Genomic DNA, 18,233 nt, shown 5'->3' on the forward strand with positions numbered 1-18,233 from the left:
GCCACAGTCTGCCACCCCTGGTCTAGTATCTCCTGCTCTGACTGGCAGCAGAAGGCTTTGCCAGCACTAACTGGAGATGCTAGCGATCAAATTCAGGACCTGCAAGCTGCTGCATTCCTGCCCAATGTACCTCCATGTTCAGAGGTAGCCCAGCTCTAAATGCTAAGACACTGTGGGCAAAACAGGGGAGAGACCTTAAGTACCCCAAATTATCCCACGTATCATTTGGGTACTCCTTACGTCAATCAGGATTCTCATTTTGCAGATTAGCATGGATCAGGATGGCTGGTGAAGCCAAGGAAAGGCTCCTGGCTTATAAAATAAGGGGGTTACATAAAAATATGGAGCAGAGGTCCATCAGTGGCTATTAGCCACAGCATGTATATATATGTGTATATATATATATATATAAATTTTTTGGCCACTTGTGTGACACAGAGTGTTGGATTGGATGGGCCATTGGCCTGAGCCAAGATGGCTTCTCTTATGTTCTAAATCAAAGTCTCTATTCTTTTGTATGGTCCCAGGCCAGGGCAAACGACGTTGACACTAGGCCAATGGCTGCCTCCCGAATTCCCAGCAAGATCTGATTTCGGAGGACCCTGATTTAACTTAGTAAGAGCCCCATGCGCAGAGTGTGGTAAAGCTGCAGTACTGCGGTTCAAACTCTCTGCTCACGACCTGAGTTCAATCCCGGCGGAAGCTGGGTTCAGGGAGCCGGCTCAAGGTTGACTCAGCCTTCTGTCCTTCCGAGGTCAGTAAAAGGAGTACCCAGCTTGCTGGGGGGTGGGGAGGAAGTGAAGATGACTGGGAAGGTCTAGTGGCAAACCACCCCGTAAAAAGTCTGCCGTGAAAACGTCATGATGTGACGTCACCCCAGAGTCAAAAAAAACAACTGGTGCTTGCACAGGGGATTACCTTTACCTTTTTTTACTACTTGCCCAATGACTAAATACACCACCTCTGTACCCAACTAAGTAACTGGGACAAGATACTCCAGGTAGAAGACTTCTAGTCCTGACAATCTCAGTCGGGGACACGCATGTGCACAGTAGACTAGGAACTTGAAGAAGGCAGCGGAAGCAAAAATGAAAATCAGGGCATCGTACCGGTTCTGGCCAGGGAAGGAATCGTGCCCAAGGAGAGGGCCCGGTTTAGTCGTCCAGGAAGAGAAGAGGAAGACGTTCGCCGCGGGAGCGGAAGAACTGCTGGCTCATAAATGGCAGAACGCTGGGAGGCGTCGGGACGAAAACGGATGGAGCGGCAGGGGGATACGGGAAGCCCATCCCGGCACTGTTGGGGAACGCTGCAACCGCGTCTCCGGGGAGGTACCTGTGAATTATTTATGCACAAGGTTATTCAAGTCAAAGATGAACTCCCTGCATGAATTCTACCACCTCCGATGCAGATTCAGCAGGTATAATGGTTACAGCGACAGACTAAAACTGGAAAGACCCCGATTCAAATCCTCAGTCGACCAGGAGCGGTCACTCTCTGTCTCTCAGCGTGACCTACCTTGCAGAGTTGTTGTGCTAAAGATAACAGAGAAAGGCAGGCAGACTGGCTGGCTCCATGGATCAAATAAGATTTATTATTTTATTTTTTTAAATCACCATTTCAGTGTTCTAAGCATTCCAAAGGCAGAACAGAAGGAAGTGGAGAAGAACCACCTGTAGGTAGATGGTGTCTAGTAACTGGAGCTGGGGAAAAAAAATAAGTGTTCTATATACTAAATAAGTCCAAGCGGGCAGCCGTGTTGGTCTGAAGCAGTTGAACCAAGCAGGAGTCAAGTGCCACCTTTAAGATCAACCGATTTTTATTTAGAACGTCAGCTTTCGTGTGCTCTCTAAGCACACTTCATCAGACGAGGAATCCAGCACAGTGAGCAAAGCCATACAGAGCTGAGCAGAGCCAAACATAGCTTAAATCTTAAATCTGTACCATGTTGCATTCTGGGCCACTGCCTACCAGCTCTGTATGGCTCTGCTCAGCGATGTATGGCTTTGCTCACTGTGCTGGATTCCTCGTCTGATGAAGCGTGCTTAAGAGCACACGAAAGCTGACGTTCTAAATAAAAATGGGTTGGTCTTAAAGGTGCCACTGGACTCATATTAAATAAGCGCTCTCCATCAGGGGTCCTCAACCCCCGGGCTGCGGACAGGTACTGGTCCATGGCCTGTTAGCAACCGAGCCGCAGAGTGAGGCAGAGGCGCCGCACTGCCCCTGTTGCCCGCCCGGGTCCCAGGCAGACGGAAGAGCCAGTGCAGCTACACCCCAAAGCACGACCTCTTTCATTCACCCATGTCCCGGGCAGGCGGAAGGAGCAGAACAGCAGTGAACTTCACCTACCCCTCATTTAAAGACCCCCATGGGGGGCAGGAATGGGGAGTGGGTGTGGAGGCAGCCTGGGGCAACAAAAACCCCAGCACCCCCACCAGCCCATGGAAAAATGGTCTTCCACGAAACCGGTCCCTGGTGCCAAAAAAGCTGGAGGCCACTGCGTTACATACTAAAACAGCACTCTGCTCGTGGTCAAGGTAGAATCCTTCTTCAACGAAGTGAGATTTCAGGAAAGGAAGTGCAGAAATCAGCAATTATCTGGATTATGCCACGTTTTGGGAGGAGAGAGGGCATTATTTCAAAATGTTTTTGCCTTGTGCTCTTGAAGACTCACGCTTATCTAGCTATCATCACCCTGAGTGTTCTCCCACCCCCCCTGAGTGTTCTCCCCCCCCCCGAGTGTTCTCCCCCCCACCAGTGTAAATGTCATTTTGGGGGATGCTAATTGTTTTCTCTGAAATTTCAATGCGTTAACTTTATAATTATTTATTTAATTTAAATAAATTCTTTGAACTGGGGGGGGGGGGGTAAGGTAGAATCGTTAAATACATTCCAGCATTTCAGTTGTTTTGCAAACTGCAAAATTATTTACCTTTAAACAAAAACAGTTGGAAACCTCAAAAAATCCCATTTCCACCCCCCTGCTGCATAGACTGAAGAAGTCTTCAGACGTTTGCACGCTGCAGATTTGGAATGAGTGAAAAAGGTTTGTAAGCATTCAAAAAGGGGGGGGGGAATTCAAAGGAGGGAGGCTCCCCTCTCCCTGGTGTTTTCCCCAAATTTCCCATTTTTTCCCCCTACAGGATAAATGTAAAAAAATCTCTCAGATTTTCTTAGGCTCAGGGGGGGCCAACGGTAGCTCTCCAGATTTTTTTTGCCGACAACTCCCATCAGCCCCAGCCAGCATGGCCAACGGCTGGGGCTGATGGGAGTTGTAGGGGAAAAAAAATCTGGAGAGCTATCGTTGGCCACCCCTGCTATATATTAAGAGGGTGAAAATCCCTGCCTTAAGCATTTTGGCTCATTTTAAAAGTGAAAAAAAAAGTAATAGGATTTTCAGCACCCCCCCCCCCCTTTCTAATAGTTTCCACTGGAAAGAACTGAGTCTTCTGGAGAAAACCAACACCCCCTCCCCCAATTTCCCTCGATTTCTTTCCTGGGCCTTCGGGGCAGGGGAAGGGGGCATTCCTGCAGCAAAAGGAACGCTTAGAACCGGCTGAAGCCCCGGAAGGAAAAGAAGGTACACCCGCCTGCCCCGCAACACAACATCGAGATGCGCAGCAAGACCCCCGTGCGAGAGAGATGTCGTCTTTAAGCAAGGTTACACCACCCTGGGCAATTATGCGCCAGCCAGCCAATGTGGCAGTTACAGTTCCTGCACTGTCCTAAACCTCCCGCCCCCTCTGTACAAAAACACACACACACACCCAATTGCCAAATGCAAATCTGCTATGGAATATGTACAAGTTTGCCAGAGCGATTTCAACCCCACCCAGGCCACCTACCTTGGCCTTGGCAGCCTCCCTCTAAACCAAAGCCAGACGCAATCCTGGCAAAGATCACACCCCAGTCCCACTTTCTCTTCCCGCTGCTCCTCCGGAAGTCTTGCTACCCCAATCTTGAATCCCTTCCTCTTAAGATTAAAGGGGAAACACCCAGCGGTAGAGAGACCCCGTGTGACCCCGGACACATCTGCAGCGGCGTTCAGACAAGACGCTGAACAAGTCAGCGCCGGCCGATTTCTCTACCACCTGCGCGGTACATTTGCATTTCAGGTACTGCCAAACCTCTAGAATGTTATTCCAGACACCCTCAGGGAACTGGCATCGGAAGAGGTGCCAGCCTTTCGTTGGCACGGACAACCAAAGCTTCAGAACCGGCTTCTCAGCTAGAACTCACAAATCGGCGATTCAAGTTTTAAAAACTAACGGGGTGAAATTCAGAAAGCGTGCCTTTCCCTCCCCCCCCCAAAGGGATACTGCTATCTCAGTGTTTCACTAGAGAACGAAAGGGGAAAAAAAATTAAAGAGGGCTTTCCTCCCCATATATTAAATAGTCACTTGCAGAGGTGGAATTCTAGCAGGAGCTCCTTTGCATATTAGGCCACACACCCCTGAGGCAGATAATCCTCCAAGGCATGCTTTCTGAATTTCACCCCGTTAGTTTTTAAAACTTGAATTGCTGATTTGTGAGTTCTAGCTGCGAAGCCGGTTCTAAAGCTTTGGTTGTCGGTGCCAACGAAAGGCTCTTTTTCGTAAGCTCTTGGAGGATTGGCTACATTGCGGGGCGGGGGGGGGGGGTATGGCCTAATATGCAAAGGAGCTCCTGATAAAATTCCCCTCCTGGTCGCTTGCGCTTTTGAGATCTCTCAAATTTACTTAATTTATTGAAATTTATATCCTGCCTTTCCTTACAGCTCAGAGGGTTAGAAGAATAGTTAAAACATCCCTGGTGAAAACCAAAACAGCAAACCCCAACTCTCCCCACTCTCTTAAAAGATGTCTGCCCCCTCCTTGAACGTCTCAAAAAGTGACACCTTCCAAACTTTGGCTATTGCCACACTGATTAAAACGACTGCACGGACCAGTGAATTCATTCCGCTAAGGAAAGTGCTTTCCTTCGGCTGACAAAAATCCTTCCCCCCTGGAGGGAATTCTCTTCCACCTGGAGCAAAGGGCTCCCCTAAATGGAACAGATGTACAGGTGTACGACCGATGTACAAGTCAATGTGTCACAAGGCAAGACGATCAGACACCGGGAGTGCGCCGTGACCCTTCACAGCCTACAGAGAATGGCACAGTGACAACATGAACGCCATGGACATTGTTAATCGAACAAGCCGTGGCCGTTGGAAACTTTGGTCCTCTGGAGGGCAGACGACACTGCAAGTGTTTCCCCTCTCTGAAGCTGAAGACTCCGCTCTACGGTCCCTGATTCACATGCAAAGTACCACATTTTTGGTAAGAGACAAGAAAAGCCTTCATTGGTACAGAGAGAAAGAACATGGATTCAGAATACAGACTCTGGCTTCTCGGTTTGCATGAAAGGTTTCACCTCCTGCTGAACAGCAAGTGATTTTTTCCCCCCATTCTTGTCTAAAAAGAAACTGCTTTTCAACGTTTTAGTGGTTTAGGGCTAAGGGATGCTACACCCCAACACAGTTTCTGACAGTACAAGGAGGAAGGGGAGGGCAGATCTTGCCTCCCCCCCATGATGTTCCCACAGCTCTTGGCACAGTGGGGGGGAGGAGGATGTCAAAAGCCCCTCCCCCGTGTTAGTGGGGAAACCGGCAAGATTAAAACTGGAACGACCTTCTCTCAAGGAACCAGAGAGGAGAAGAAAACGCCTGACTTCACAACTTCTTTTTCCTAGCTGTGATGAGACGTCGCTTTGCCTCCCAGTGGTGAGGATGGCAGCGGCCAGGTTCTGACTAACCTTTAAACCCCCCCCCCCCCCAAAGTCACAAGTATTTGTCCAGCAGAAGAACACAGCGGGTGACAGGCACCCAGAGGTTACTGAACCAGCCGCAAACGCACTTCTGGGACAAACAGCAGCGAAGCAAAGGGCAAGGAGCCAGAAACCTTGCAAATGTCATTTTTGGGGAGTAAGCAGCATCCCTCGGTGGGGCTTGCTCCCGAGTAAACCAGCCTTGCCTCCTGCACGAAGAGATGCTCAGCCTCCTTCGGCCACAGCAGCCAGTAATTTGATGCGCCCTTAATCTGGCAGTGAACCTTTGAGGTTAAAAACGCAGGCCGGATATTTTTTACTGGGGAGAAAGACGGACGCAACAGCCAACGAGAGGCTTCGGCTACAGATGCCGGCGCCGTGGATAGGCCGGCTGGCCAGGTTCATCTGCATGCCTTGTCGCTATTGGCTAAGAATGCCTGAAGTTCAGGATGCAAGGAGTTGGGGGGGGGGGTTGCAATTGTCAGAAGGTGCAGAGGAGCGTGGCGTTGACGGAACTATTCAGACGCTGAATGCAAGACAGCGGCTGCCTTTCTGCAGCAGCGATGCAGAAGAGAAAAAGCCCGCACTGCACAGCGCCTGTAAGATTGTGTCGAGTCTTCCCTGTGTCTGATTAAAGACCGGCGGCTCCCGAATCCTGGGATGTGGTGTGTGTAGGAACGCAGAATGCCATCACTCTCTTCTCTGAGCGGCTCTCCCCCCCTCCCCACCCCTCAGAGTCTCCATCCAGCTAGTTCAGGGGTGGGGAACCTTTTTTCTGCCAAGGGCCATATGGATATTTATAACATCATTCGCGGGCCATAAAAAATTATCAACTTAAAAAACAGTGTCCCGCTGAGGGAGAATGATTCAGGCCAGCAAAATTAATGCAAATAATTGTTTTTCTATTTGAAGTCATGTGGGGAGAGCCTAATCTGGCACACACAGACACACACCCGGCCCGCTGCCCAAGGCAAATGCATAGGTCCAGGGCTTTTTTGTAGAAAAGGCCCAGCAGGAACTCAGTAGCATATTAGACCACATCCCCTGATATTAGCATATTAGGCCACACCATCTGGTAGGGTTGCCAATCCCCAGGTGGGGGCAGGGGATCCCCCGGGTTGGAGGCCCTCCCCCCCGCTTCAGGGTCCCCAAAATATCCCCCAAGTTTCAAAAAAATTGGACCAGGGGGTCCAATTCTATGAGCCCCAAAAGAAGGTGCCCCTATCACCCATTATTTCCAGTAGAAGGAAGGCATTTAAAAGGTGTGCTGTCCCTTTAAATGTGATGGCCAGAACTCCCTTTAGAGTTCAATTATGCTTGTCACAGCCTTGATCTTGGCTCCACCCCTAATGTCTCCTGGCTCTACCCCCAAAGTCCCCAGATATTTCTTAAATTGGACTTGGCAACCCTACCATCTGGGATAATCAAGCGCAAACTGAACTGTGGCAGCCCCTGCAGCAATTCTGGCCAGCCAACCAGGCCCCAGGGAGGCTGCTGCACAGCACAGCTGGGCCCCACGATCCTCGCTGGCCAGCCAGGCCCCAGAGAGGCTGCCACATGGCTTGGATCGGCCCAGCAATCCCCGAGGGCCACACCGAGTGGCCTTGAGGGCCGTATACGGCCCTCGGAATGGAGTTTCCCCACCCCTGAGCTAGTTGCTGAGTGCAGCAGTCTGCAGAAAAGAGGAGAGCCAGTCTGGGGTAGCAATTACAGTGTCAGGCCAGGACTGGATTCGAATCCCCAGCCTTCCAGGAAGATCACTGGGTGATGGGTGGGGCTAATAGTTTGCTCTCAGACTCGCCCAGGTTACTGAGAGGCCGAAGAAGAGGAGAAAACCACATTTGCCACCCTATTTTCCTCAGAGCAAAGGCACAAATATAATTTTAAAAATTTGAAGAAAAAATCTGGGAAAGAAAGTTATGTTAAGGATTATGCTTCAGTGTCGTGTAGCCCCTTCGTTGCTTGAAACCTCTATTAGAACACCAGAAGAGCCCTGCTGGAACAGACCAGTGGCCCATCTAGTCCAGCATCTAGTCTCACACCGTGGCCAGCCAGTTCCTCTGGAGGGCCAGTAACAGGGCATAGAGACCGATGCCTTCCCCTGAGAGGAATATAAGAGGAGCCCTGCTGGATCAGACCGGCAGTCCACTGAGTCCAGCATCCTGTCTCACACAGTGGCCAACCAGTTCATCTGGACAGCCAACAGGGCAGAGGCTGAGGCCTTCCCCTGAGAAAGAAGAGCCCTGCTGGATCAGACCAGTGAGGGTCCCTCTAGTCCAGCATCCTTTCTCACACAGTGGCCAGCCAGTTCCTCTGAAGGGCCAACAACAGGGCAGAGAGGCTGAGGCCTTCATAAGAACATCAGAAGAGCCCTGCTGGATTAGACCAGAGGTCCTTCTAGTCCAGCATCCTGTCTCACACACAGTGGCCAACCAGTTCCTCCGGAGGGCCAACAACGGGGCATAGAGGCCTTCCTTGGAAAGAACATCAGAAGAGCCCTGCTGGATCAGACCAGGGAGGGTCCATCTAGTCCAGCATCCTGGCCAACATATTGGCCAACCAGTTTCTCCAGAAGGCCAACAGCAGGGCATAGATGCCAAGGCTTCCCCTACCTCCGACCATGGGGTTCAGAGGTTGACTGCCTCTGAATGTGGAGGTTCCCCTTTAGAGCCCAACGTCACTTTTCTATATTTCATTTAGGGGACAAACAAACACACAACCCCCCCAGAAGAACGACGTTGCCCGTGTAACCTATGGTGTAAAGCTTCAGATGTGACGTCTATGGCAAAGCACAAGATACATCTTTTTCAAAATGCATAAATTTCTCGGTTTTGTCCTCTCTCTCCTAAGAAGATATTAGATTTATATCCCGCCCTCTACTCTGAATCTCAGAGTGGTCGCAATCTCCTTTACCTTCCAACCCCCCACCACAACAGACACCCTGCGAGGTAGGTGGGGCTGAGAGAGCTCTGACAGAAGCTGCCCTTTTTTCAAGGACAACTCTGCGAGAGCTATGACTGACCCAAGGCCATTCCAGCAGGTGCAAGTGGAGGAGTGGGGAATCAAACCCGGTTCTCCCAGATAAGAGTCCGCGCATTAACCACTACACCAAACTGGCTCTCAAGGAGGCAGCACCAGCCAGAATAAAGTTTTGGAGCACTTCCAGGAAAAAAAAAACCACAGTGTGATAAAAAGCCTTCAACTTTTCACCCCAAGAGATCTTTCAGAATACAAAGAGATCAAAACTACCTTGGAGAATAAGCTACTAGTCCTCATGGTGCAGGGGATTCAAGGCAGACGGGAGGAAGGGAAGGGTCAGCAACGCATTCCCAGCATGGCCCAAGCGCTCAGATTAAGGTGTCCGCATTGTACTGACGTGCGCCAGGGAAGACTGGACAGATGCTTTCAGACAAAGAGAAGCTCTGGACGATGCATGGCCGCAGAAGCAATGAAAACAAACAAACAAAAAGAAGAAGACTGCAGAGTCGAAACGGCTTGTGGCAGAGTGAGGAGCCCTTTATTGTCAAAACGTGGCATCTCGAGGAGGGGTTTACAACAGTGTGCATATATAGCAAGTAAGAGACAATCAGACATAGGTAGGCTACATAAGATAGAGGACCAAAAGCTTAATCAATAAATAAACACACAGTCCCTTTGAACCTGGAACAGTGTCTAGTGCAGAAGCGGGTTTTTTTTGCAAAGACCTCCAGAAATCCTGGGGGAGAAAGCTGGAAATTCTGAGGCTCCCTCTGGCCCTCTGAAAGAGCTGCAGCATACAATACAATTGCTGCGTACAACACAATGGAGAACTGCCCCCAGCTCACCTGCATCACAAAAGGAAGGAAAGGTCCCCTGTGCAAGCACCAGTAGTTTCCGACTCGGGTGACGTTGCTTTCACAACGTTTTCACGGCAGACTTTTTACGGGGTGGTTTGCCATTGCCTTCCCCAGTCTTTTGCACTTTCCCCCCCCCAGCAAGCTGGGGACTCCCCTATCACAAAAGGACACCTGGCTAAAATACTTCACACTTAGTCAGACCGCAAATCCATCTGGTCTCCCTAGTATCTTAGTCTGGGGAGAGAGTGGTTTTGCCCAGGATGCAAGATCCTTCAATTAAGAACTGCATTTTGGATGAAAACCAGGCCTTCTATCGCATTTAGTAAATGCTTCGAAAAGAGGCGGCTGTGGGGACCGACGTGATAAAAAAAGGTAGTCCCCTGTGCAAGCACCAGTCGTTTCCGACTCTGGGATGACCGTCGCATCATGACGTTTTCACAGCAGACTTTTTTACAGGGTGGTTTGCCATGGCCTTCCCCAGCAAGCTGGGTACTCATTTTACCGACCTCGGAAGGATGGAAGGCTGAGTCAACCTCGAGCCAGCTACCTGAACCCAGCTTCCGCTGGGATTGAACTTGAGAGAGGGGCCTCTTGTTTCTCTCTAGTCTGAAGAAAGGAATGTGCTGAAGCTGAGAAAAAAACTGCACTGGGAGACTTGTACCAGGAGCTGAGAGGTGGGTGAGGGGTTGCTATGTAGGAAAATAAGATAAGGGGAAAAATGGGAGGGGGGAAATGTACTCATGGCTTGGGGCATGCGCGTTACTGTTAGAAAAGATTGTAAGGGGGCCAGCCAATTGGATGGTCTCACAGGTTTTAGGTTTCAGGCAGAAGGCTATTTAACAGCTGTGCTGCGTCACAGTGGGCAGAGTCGGTGGGTGGATTTTTCTCTACTCTCGACTCTCCGTGCTTTGCAAATCACGTCTTCAATAAACGATCCTTGCTGGACCCAAACATGTGAGTACTTTCTGTCAGGGGGACAGTTCTTTCTGGGTTTGAGTCCAAGGTCACTACTCTACACGTGTCAAACTCAGGTCGTGAGCAGAAAGCATGGACTGCAGTACTGCAGCTTTACCACTCTGTGCCACGGGGCTCCAATGGACACGATCAAGGTTAATAAAATTATGCACGGGGGTCGAGCAGAGAGAACTTTCCCCTCTCTCCCACAATGCTAGTATTTAAGAATATAAGAGAAGCCATGTTGGATCAGGCCAACGGCCCATCCAGTCCAACACTCTGTGTCACACAGTGGCAAATTTTTTTATATATACACACACACTGTGGCTAATAGCCACTGATGGACCTGTGCTCCATATTTTTATCTAAACCCCTCTTGAAGGTGGCTATGCTTGTGGCCGCCACCACCTCCTGTGGCAGTGAATTCCACATGTTAATCACCCTTTGGGTGAAGAAGTACTTCCTTTTATCCGTTTTAACCTGTCTGCTCAGCAATTTCATCCATTTCACCCAATGCAATTAAGGGGTGGCAGATTCTGGACGGACAACAGGAAATATTTCTTTACACAGCGAGCGATTAAAATGTGACATTTGCTGCCAGAGAATGATGGCCACAGTCACAGATAGCTTTAAAAGGGGATTAGGCAGGCTCATGGAGCAGAGGTCCATCAGTGGCTGTGAACCATGGTGATTACAGGAAACCTCCGCACTCAGGCAGACAACCACTGGAATACTAGAACCACGAGGCAATGTCAGAGGGAAGGCCTCGGCCTCTGTGCCCTGTTGTAGGCCCTCCAGAGGAACTGGCTGGCCACTGTGTAAGACTGGATGCTGGCCTAGACAGACCACTGGTCTGATCCAGCAGGTTTCTTATTGAGGTCACAGCTGCAATTAAAATGCAGTAGGAAAATATGCACCATCTCAACTGGGCATTGCTTGTGGCCATTGTTTACAATATATACAGCTTTTTTGCAACAGAAACTCCTTTGCATATTAGGCTACGCCCACCGGATGCAGCCAATCCCCCAAGAGCTTACAGTAGTCCCTATAAGAAAAACCCTGTAAGCTCTTGGAGGATTGGCTACAAGGGGGGGGGGGGGCGGGGTGTAGCCTAATATGCAAAGGAGTTACTGCCAAAAGGTCATATGATGAATTTTATGACAGAGTGGGAATGTGAGCCCAGTTCTCCAGTCCTGGTTCAATCCTCTAACCACCACACCAGATGGCCTATGGACCCTTCAATCATGGCATGTGAGCAAAGGACTATGGGAAAGTCTCCATGGTACTGTAGCAGGAACTGGCTACATTTTCCTTCCCGTGTAGTTATTCAGCACAACTCCAGCTCCCCGCTCCCATCCACAACACCAGGTAAAACTCAAGAGCCAATTTGGTGTAGTGGTTAAGTGCGTAGACTCTTATCTGGGAGAACCAGGCTTGATTCCCCACTCCTCTACTTGCAGCTGCTGGAATGGCCTTGGGTCAGCCATTGCTCTCGCATAGCTGTCCTTGAAAGGGCAGCTTCTGTGAGAACCCTCTCAGCCCCACCTGCTGTACAGGGTGTCTGTTATGGGGGAGGAGGGTAAAGGAGACTGTAAGCTGCTCTGAGATCCAGTGAACAGGATATAAATCCAATATCTTCTTTAGGGGACAGAGCAATTCAAGCACACTTCTGAACTAGACACTGTTCTTTGGAAAGCGGCTTTCAGGGGGAGAGCAAGACCCCCGCTGTTTTGCCATAAAATAAAGCTATAACTCAATTACCTGGCCAAACCACTGGCAAGCCAGAAGGTAAGACTTTGTTAGGCACCCGACCCTCAGTTTTGAGAACTTACCCTCCCTTCTTTGTTCACCAAAGAAACTGGAGCTACCGTCTTCAGATAAATACGTACTGAATATAATCATATTAGAGAATAAATAATTCTACCTATGTTGCACTCACGATGTTGCATCGATTACTGTAGCTGACTTCATATAGCCGACCTTCATTACCATTGCAAAAGTTTTTCTTTTTAAAAAATAAGCTACAAGAAGTATATTTAAAGTATTGCCTAAAAAAATAGAAGTGGGGGAAGCACTAAACCTCTTCCAATGAGGATTGCATGCGCGTGTACGCATGCACACACACACACACACACACACACAAGTATTAGAGAGTCAAGCAGAAAGTTTTGTTAAATCCAAGGTGAGTAGAAGACACACACACACTTATATGCAAAGATGGCTTTTCAAAACCACACACACAGCAAATTAAATAAATCAAGGCCAGATGAATACGTTCCTCCCTGTCACCTTCATTCCTTATCACCGCTGGGTGAAAAAGTAACGGATTAGTTCCAGAAACTCCACTCCCTGTATACTTCCTGCATCTTCTCGCATCTGCAGTTCGGTGTAGTGGTTAAGTGTGCAGACTCTTATCTGGGAGAAGCGAGTTTGATTCCCCACTCCTCCACTTCATTATCAATGGAGGCCCAGATAGCAGCCACTGCCAAGTCAGCATTCTTCCACCTGAAGCGGATGAGGCAGTTGGCCCCCTTCCTGGAGCGCTGCGACCTCGCAACAGTGATCCATACAACGGTCACCTCAAGATTGGACTACTGTAATGCCCTCTACTTGGGGCTACCTCTGTGCCGGACCTGGAAGCTACATCTGGTGCAGAACGCGTCGGCCAGGCTACTATTGGGGCTCTCGAAATGGGAGCACATACGGCCGGGGCTGCGCGGACTGCACTGGCTGCCAGTCACCTACCGAGTCCAGTACAAAGTGTTGGTTATTACCTTTAAAGCCCTATATGGCCGAGGACCAGCCTACCTAAGGGACCGTCTCTCCCCATATGAGCCCGAGGGCAGTGAGGTCAGTGGGTAAAAATAAAATGACCATCCCTGGGCCGAGAGAGGTCAAACTCCAAAACACTAGAACATGGGCCTTTTCAGCCGCGGCTCCTGCGCTGTGGAACCAGCTTCCGGAGGAAGTGCGGGCCCTGCGGAACCTTGACCAGTTCCGCAGGGCCTGCAAGACTGCCCTTTTCAGGCAAGCCTATAGTGATATCGACTGCTGAGTTGCTAAGAACAAAGAACCGCCATCTATAATACGATCATGGAACTATTTACACTGGCAGAACCAGCGCCAGAACAGTTATTGCTGCCAAACACATTTAATGTGATTTGAATTATGTATTTTAACTTAACTAACTGGTTTTTATATGTTTAATTTTTAATTGTTAAATTTAAAGTTTTATCCATTTATGTTAATGTAAGAATTGTTGTTAGCCGCCCTGAGCCGCCTAGGCGGGGAGGGCGGGATATAAATAAAATTTATTATTATTATTATTATTACTTGCACCTGCTGGAATGGCCTTGGGTAAGCTATAGCTATTGCAGGAGTTGTCCTTGAAAGGGCAGCTTCTGTCAGAGCTCTCTCAGCCCCACCCACCTCACAGGCTGTCTGTTGTGGGGGAGGAAGATAAAGGAGATTGTGAGTCACTCTGAGACACTGAGACTCAAAGTATAGGGTGGGATATAAATCCAATATCATCATCATCTTCAGTGTGGGTCAGTAACAACCTGGACCCTTCCTTTACTGCTCAGGTAACACAGGAAACTGAGCGGCGAGAAAGAAGCGCATGATGTGCCAGTGTGAAGTTCTGAAGCTAACCTTGCGTTGAGTCAAAAATGCCAGCCTTCCGCATGCAAAGCAGACGCTCCTAGTCTGAGCTTGGACTCCCAGGCGAGTGGAGGACAGCCAGCCGCAGCACGTGCCCGCGGTTTCTCCCGCTACCCCAAGGGCAACAGGAAGAACCCACGCTGGATCACCTCCCTACCGGCAAAGGGCCCCTCCCCCTCGCTCCTGAGAAAGGAGCTAACAGCAAGAACATCCCAAGAACCAGGCATCGAACACAAAACGTGCAAAAGAGCCATAAAACGGGTTGAAACTAAATCAAAAGAGTTCCCGGTTCAATATTAGGAAGAACTTCCTGACCGTTCGAGCGGTTCCTCAGTGGAACAGGCTTCCTCGGGAGGTGGTGGGCTCTCCTTCCTTGGAGGTTTTTAAACAGAGGCTAGATGACCATCTGACAACAATGTGGATCCTGTGAATTTAGCGGGAGGTGTTTGTGAGTTTCCTGCACTGTGCAGGGGGTTGGACTAGATGATTCTGGGGGTCCCCCCCAACTCTATGATTCTATGAAAACAGGACTTTCTGTATCATATAGTTTCATGTGGGCAGCTGTGCTGATCTGAAGTAGACGTGCAAGACTGAAGTCCAAGAGTACCTTCAAGTCGAGCAAGTTCTCCAGGGTGGAAGCTTCTGAGAGTCAAAGCTCATTTAAGATAGGGAGCACTGACTCTTGAAAAGTTACACCCTGGAAATATTGTTGGTCTTTTTAGGTACCCCTGGACTCGAATCTTGTTCCCGTGTTATACACATTCTGAAGTTTTCTGGTGTTATCAAAACTTGGGGAGGGACGGTGGCTCAGTGGTAGAGCATCTGCTTGGGAAGCAGAAGGTCCCAGGTTCAATCCCTGGCATCTCCAAAAAAGGGTCCAGGCAAATAGGTGTGAAAAACCTCAGCCTGAGACCCTGGAGAGCCTCTGCCAGTCTGAGAAGACAATACTGACTTTGATGGACCAAGGGTCTGGTTCAGTATAAGGCAGCTTCATATGTTCATGTTCATATGTTCCTCATGCTGACAGATCTGTGTTTTACTGGAAATCTATTTCATATTCCGAGAAGCAAACCTTTTGGATTTTTAAAAAAAGAAACCCTGCTGAAACTTCTATTTTTCCAGGCCTTAGGCAACAAAGACCCCCCCACCCAACCGCTCCTGGCCACATACTGTGAAACCCAAGTGGGATATTCAAGTGCTTAAGATGTACCTGACTCAGTTATTATAAGAACATTAGAAGGTCCCTGCTGGATCCAACCAGTGGTCCATCTAGTCCAGCATGTTGCCTCACACAGTGGCCAGTCAGTTCCTCTGGAGCCAACAAGAGGGCAGAGAGGCCAAGGTCTTCCTAAGAACATCAGAAGAGCCTTGCTGGATCAGACCAGTGGCCCATCCAGTCCACTGTCTCACACAGTGGCCAGCCCCTGATGTTGCCTCCTGGCTTTGGGATTCAGAAAATCAGCGAACCCGAATGTGGAGGTTCCCCTCAGTCACTGTGGCTAGTAGCCACGGATAGATTTATCAGATGCTTTCCGCCTGCCTCTAGATCAAGTCTCCCCCAAAGATGTGACCTGAAACCATCCCATCAAGCTGTTGGTACAGCCGGAACAGGACGCTGGATGACCTGCATCAGGGTGCAGGTTATGTGGCAGGCAGTTAAGCGAGAAAGTGTTCCCTGAAGATAAATCAGTTGGGGAGAGGGGCGAGGGGAGGAAGACCTCTCTGGGCCACACGGCAGACCCAGCAGAACCTGAGCTCATCTGGCAAAACTGAAGAAACAAAACAAGCCTCCCCACAGAAGCCCGACAGAATGGCAAGTTCTGGCAGGCAGCGAGGTGTAGATGGGAGAGGGTCCATATCCACTGATGCCTCACAGCACAACCCCTCCCCCCGCAGTTTTGGATGTCTTAAAGTAGGGGTGGCCAAACTGCAGCTCAGGAGCCACACGTGGCTCTTTCATACATCGTGTGTGGCTCTCAAAGCCCCCACCACCCCGTCGGCCAGCTTGGAGAAGGCATTTCTCTCTTTAGAGCAGGGAGGTCCCCAATCCCTGGTCTGTGGCCTGTTAGCAACCAGGCTGCAGAGTGAGGCAGAACAGTCCTGCCAACCCCTTCCCCCAAAGAGGCAGAGCAGCCTCGCCACTCCTTTCGCCAACCTGGAACCTGGGCAGACAACAGAGGCAGTGCAGCCTCGTCCCAAAGCCCCACCTCTTTCATCTGCCCTGGTCCTGGGTGAGCAGAAGGGGTATTGTGGCAGCGACTTTCACCTATCCCTCATTTAAAGACCCCCATGGGGGGGGGGCAAGGACGAGGCGGGGGGCAGCCTGGGGTGGCAAAAACCCCAGCATACCCCCCCACCAGTCCATGGAAGAATTGTCTTCCACAAAACCGGTCCCTGGTGCCAAAACGTTTGGGAATCACTGCTTTAAATCCCTTCTCCAAGCCAAGCCAGCCAGCGGTTTGGAGAATGCATTTAAAGTTAAAGCTGCTTTCTTCCCACCTTTCCCTCCCCATCTATTTGCCTGCCTGCCTTCTCTCAAACTTTTTGACGTTCGTGTCCTGCGGCTCTCAAACTTTTGACGTTTATTCTATGTTGCTCTTACGTTAAGCAAGTTTGGCCGCTCCTGTCTTAAAGCATCAGGGCAAACAGCTACCGTGCCTGTAGAAGACGTTCTATAAAACGCTTGCATCGCACCAAAACAGCACCAAGGAGGAAAACAGGATTCGCCTCCAGGTTGCTTGTAAAGTGTACCGGACTTTGCTCGGCATAATTTTAATCCAGCCCAACAAGACATCTCTGAGAAAGGGGTCTAGGCACCTTAGCTTGAGACCCTGGAGAGCCGCTGCCAGTCTGAGTAGACAATACTGACTTTGATGGACCAAGGGTCTGATTCAGTATAAGGCAGCTTCATATGTTCATATAACTGTCAGGGCTAAAAGCTAAGGGGACACAGGCTGTTTGGCTCCTGAAACAGGAGACACCCGAGAGCCAGACGCAAAAGCAAAAGGCCAGTGAAATAATTTCTTTAATAAACTGAGAAACTGTCTTGCAAACCCTCTACCAGGATGCGAGCAAACCCAGACTGGCCAGAGTGGACACCAGTGGCAACCCTCTTATCAATACTGCAAAAGAAACCTGCCCAAGTAGGTCAGAGAGAAGAAAAATTCCAGAAGCCGCACTTGGGAAGAACACTTGGGGATTTAGCTAGAAAGCAAAAACTGCGGTTTGCGATAACCAAGGATCTGCCGGCACCCCACAATAATGTCTCTCTCAAGCCGGTTACGTTTATTTCTTTTTTAAAAAAAAAAATCGACTGGACTTTGATTCGCTCATCTCTGGTGGGCACCAGAATCGCAGTCGGCAGCAGCTCCCCAAGCCAAATTATCCTGCAGAAATTAGTTCTGCCTTCTTTTGTAAATGGCTGCAGATGGCACAGGGTGTTTATATACACGGGAGAAGAAAAGTGAGGAGCTGCCATCTTACAGCCTGAAGAAATTATGGCTGCAATCGCACACGTTAAATAATCCATTTTCAATCCACTTTCAATGCACTTTCCAACTGGATTTTACTGTGCGAACAGGCAAAACCCAGTTGGAAAGTACACGGAAAGCGCACTATTTAGTGCGTGGGATCGCAGCCTAGTGCGTGGCTGAGCCATGGGAGTACCCATTCATGGCAATTGCTATGCCACAGACTGCCTTATTTGTGCCAGAGCCCGAGAGGAAAAGTTTCTAGTCCAAAATCTTCCCTTACAGAAACCTGCGTGTTCTATTTCCACCTTCCCTCAAAGACAAAGTTTAAGAATGGAGGAAAGTTAGAAGTTAGAAACGCAGCACTAAATACATACCTTGCAATACGCAAAACAAAAGATTTAGTGTATTAAATCCTGCACACACACACACACCCCACTCTACTATATTGCAACCCAGGCAAACAACATGCTGTTAATTGGAGGAGGGCCATTTGGACTATATCTCCCAGTTTTTAGCTTCACAC

At 49.5% G+C, this 18,233-nt stretch overlaps 1 protein-coding gene across 1 annotated transcript in view; it reads right to left on the minus strand.

The window, feature by feature from the left end:
* The window catches only part of TMEM201 (transmembrane protein 201), a 56,253-nt gene that overhangs the window by 11,660 nt on the left and 26,360 nt on the right, over positions 1–18,233 (minus strand). Inside the window, 2 exon segments of the mRNA XM_060259401.1 lie at positions 1,110–1,196; positions 1,199–1,332. Coding sequence (XP_060115384.1) covers positions 1,110–1,196; positions 1,199–1,332 — 221 coding nt within the window.

This window comes from Heteronotia binoei, chromosome 18 (assembly GCF_032191835.1).
Source record: "Heteronotia binoei isolate CCM8104 ecotype False Entrance Well chromosome 18, APGP_CSIRO_Hbin_v1, whole genome shotgun sequence".
Taxonomy (NCBI): domain Eukaryota; kingdom Metazoa; phylum Chordata; class Lepidosauria; order Squamata; family Gekkonidae; genus Heteronotia; species Heteronotia binoei.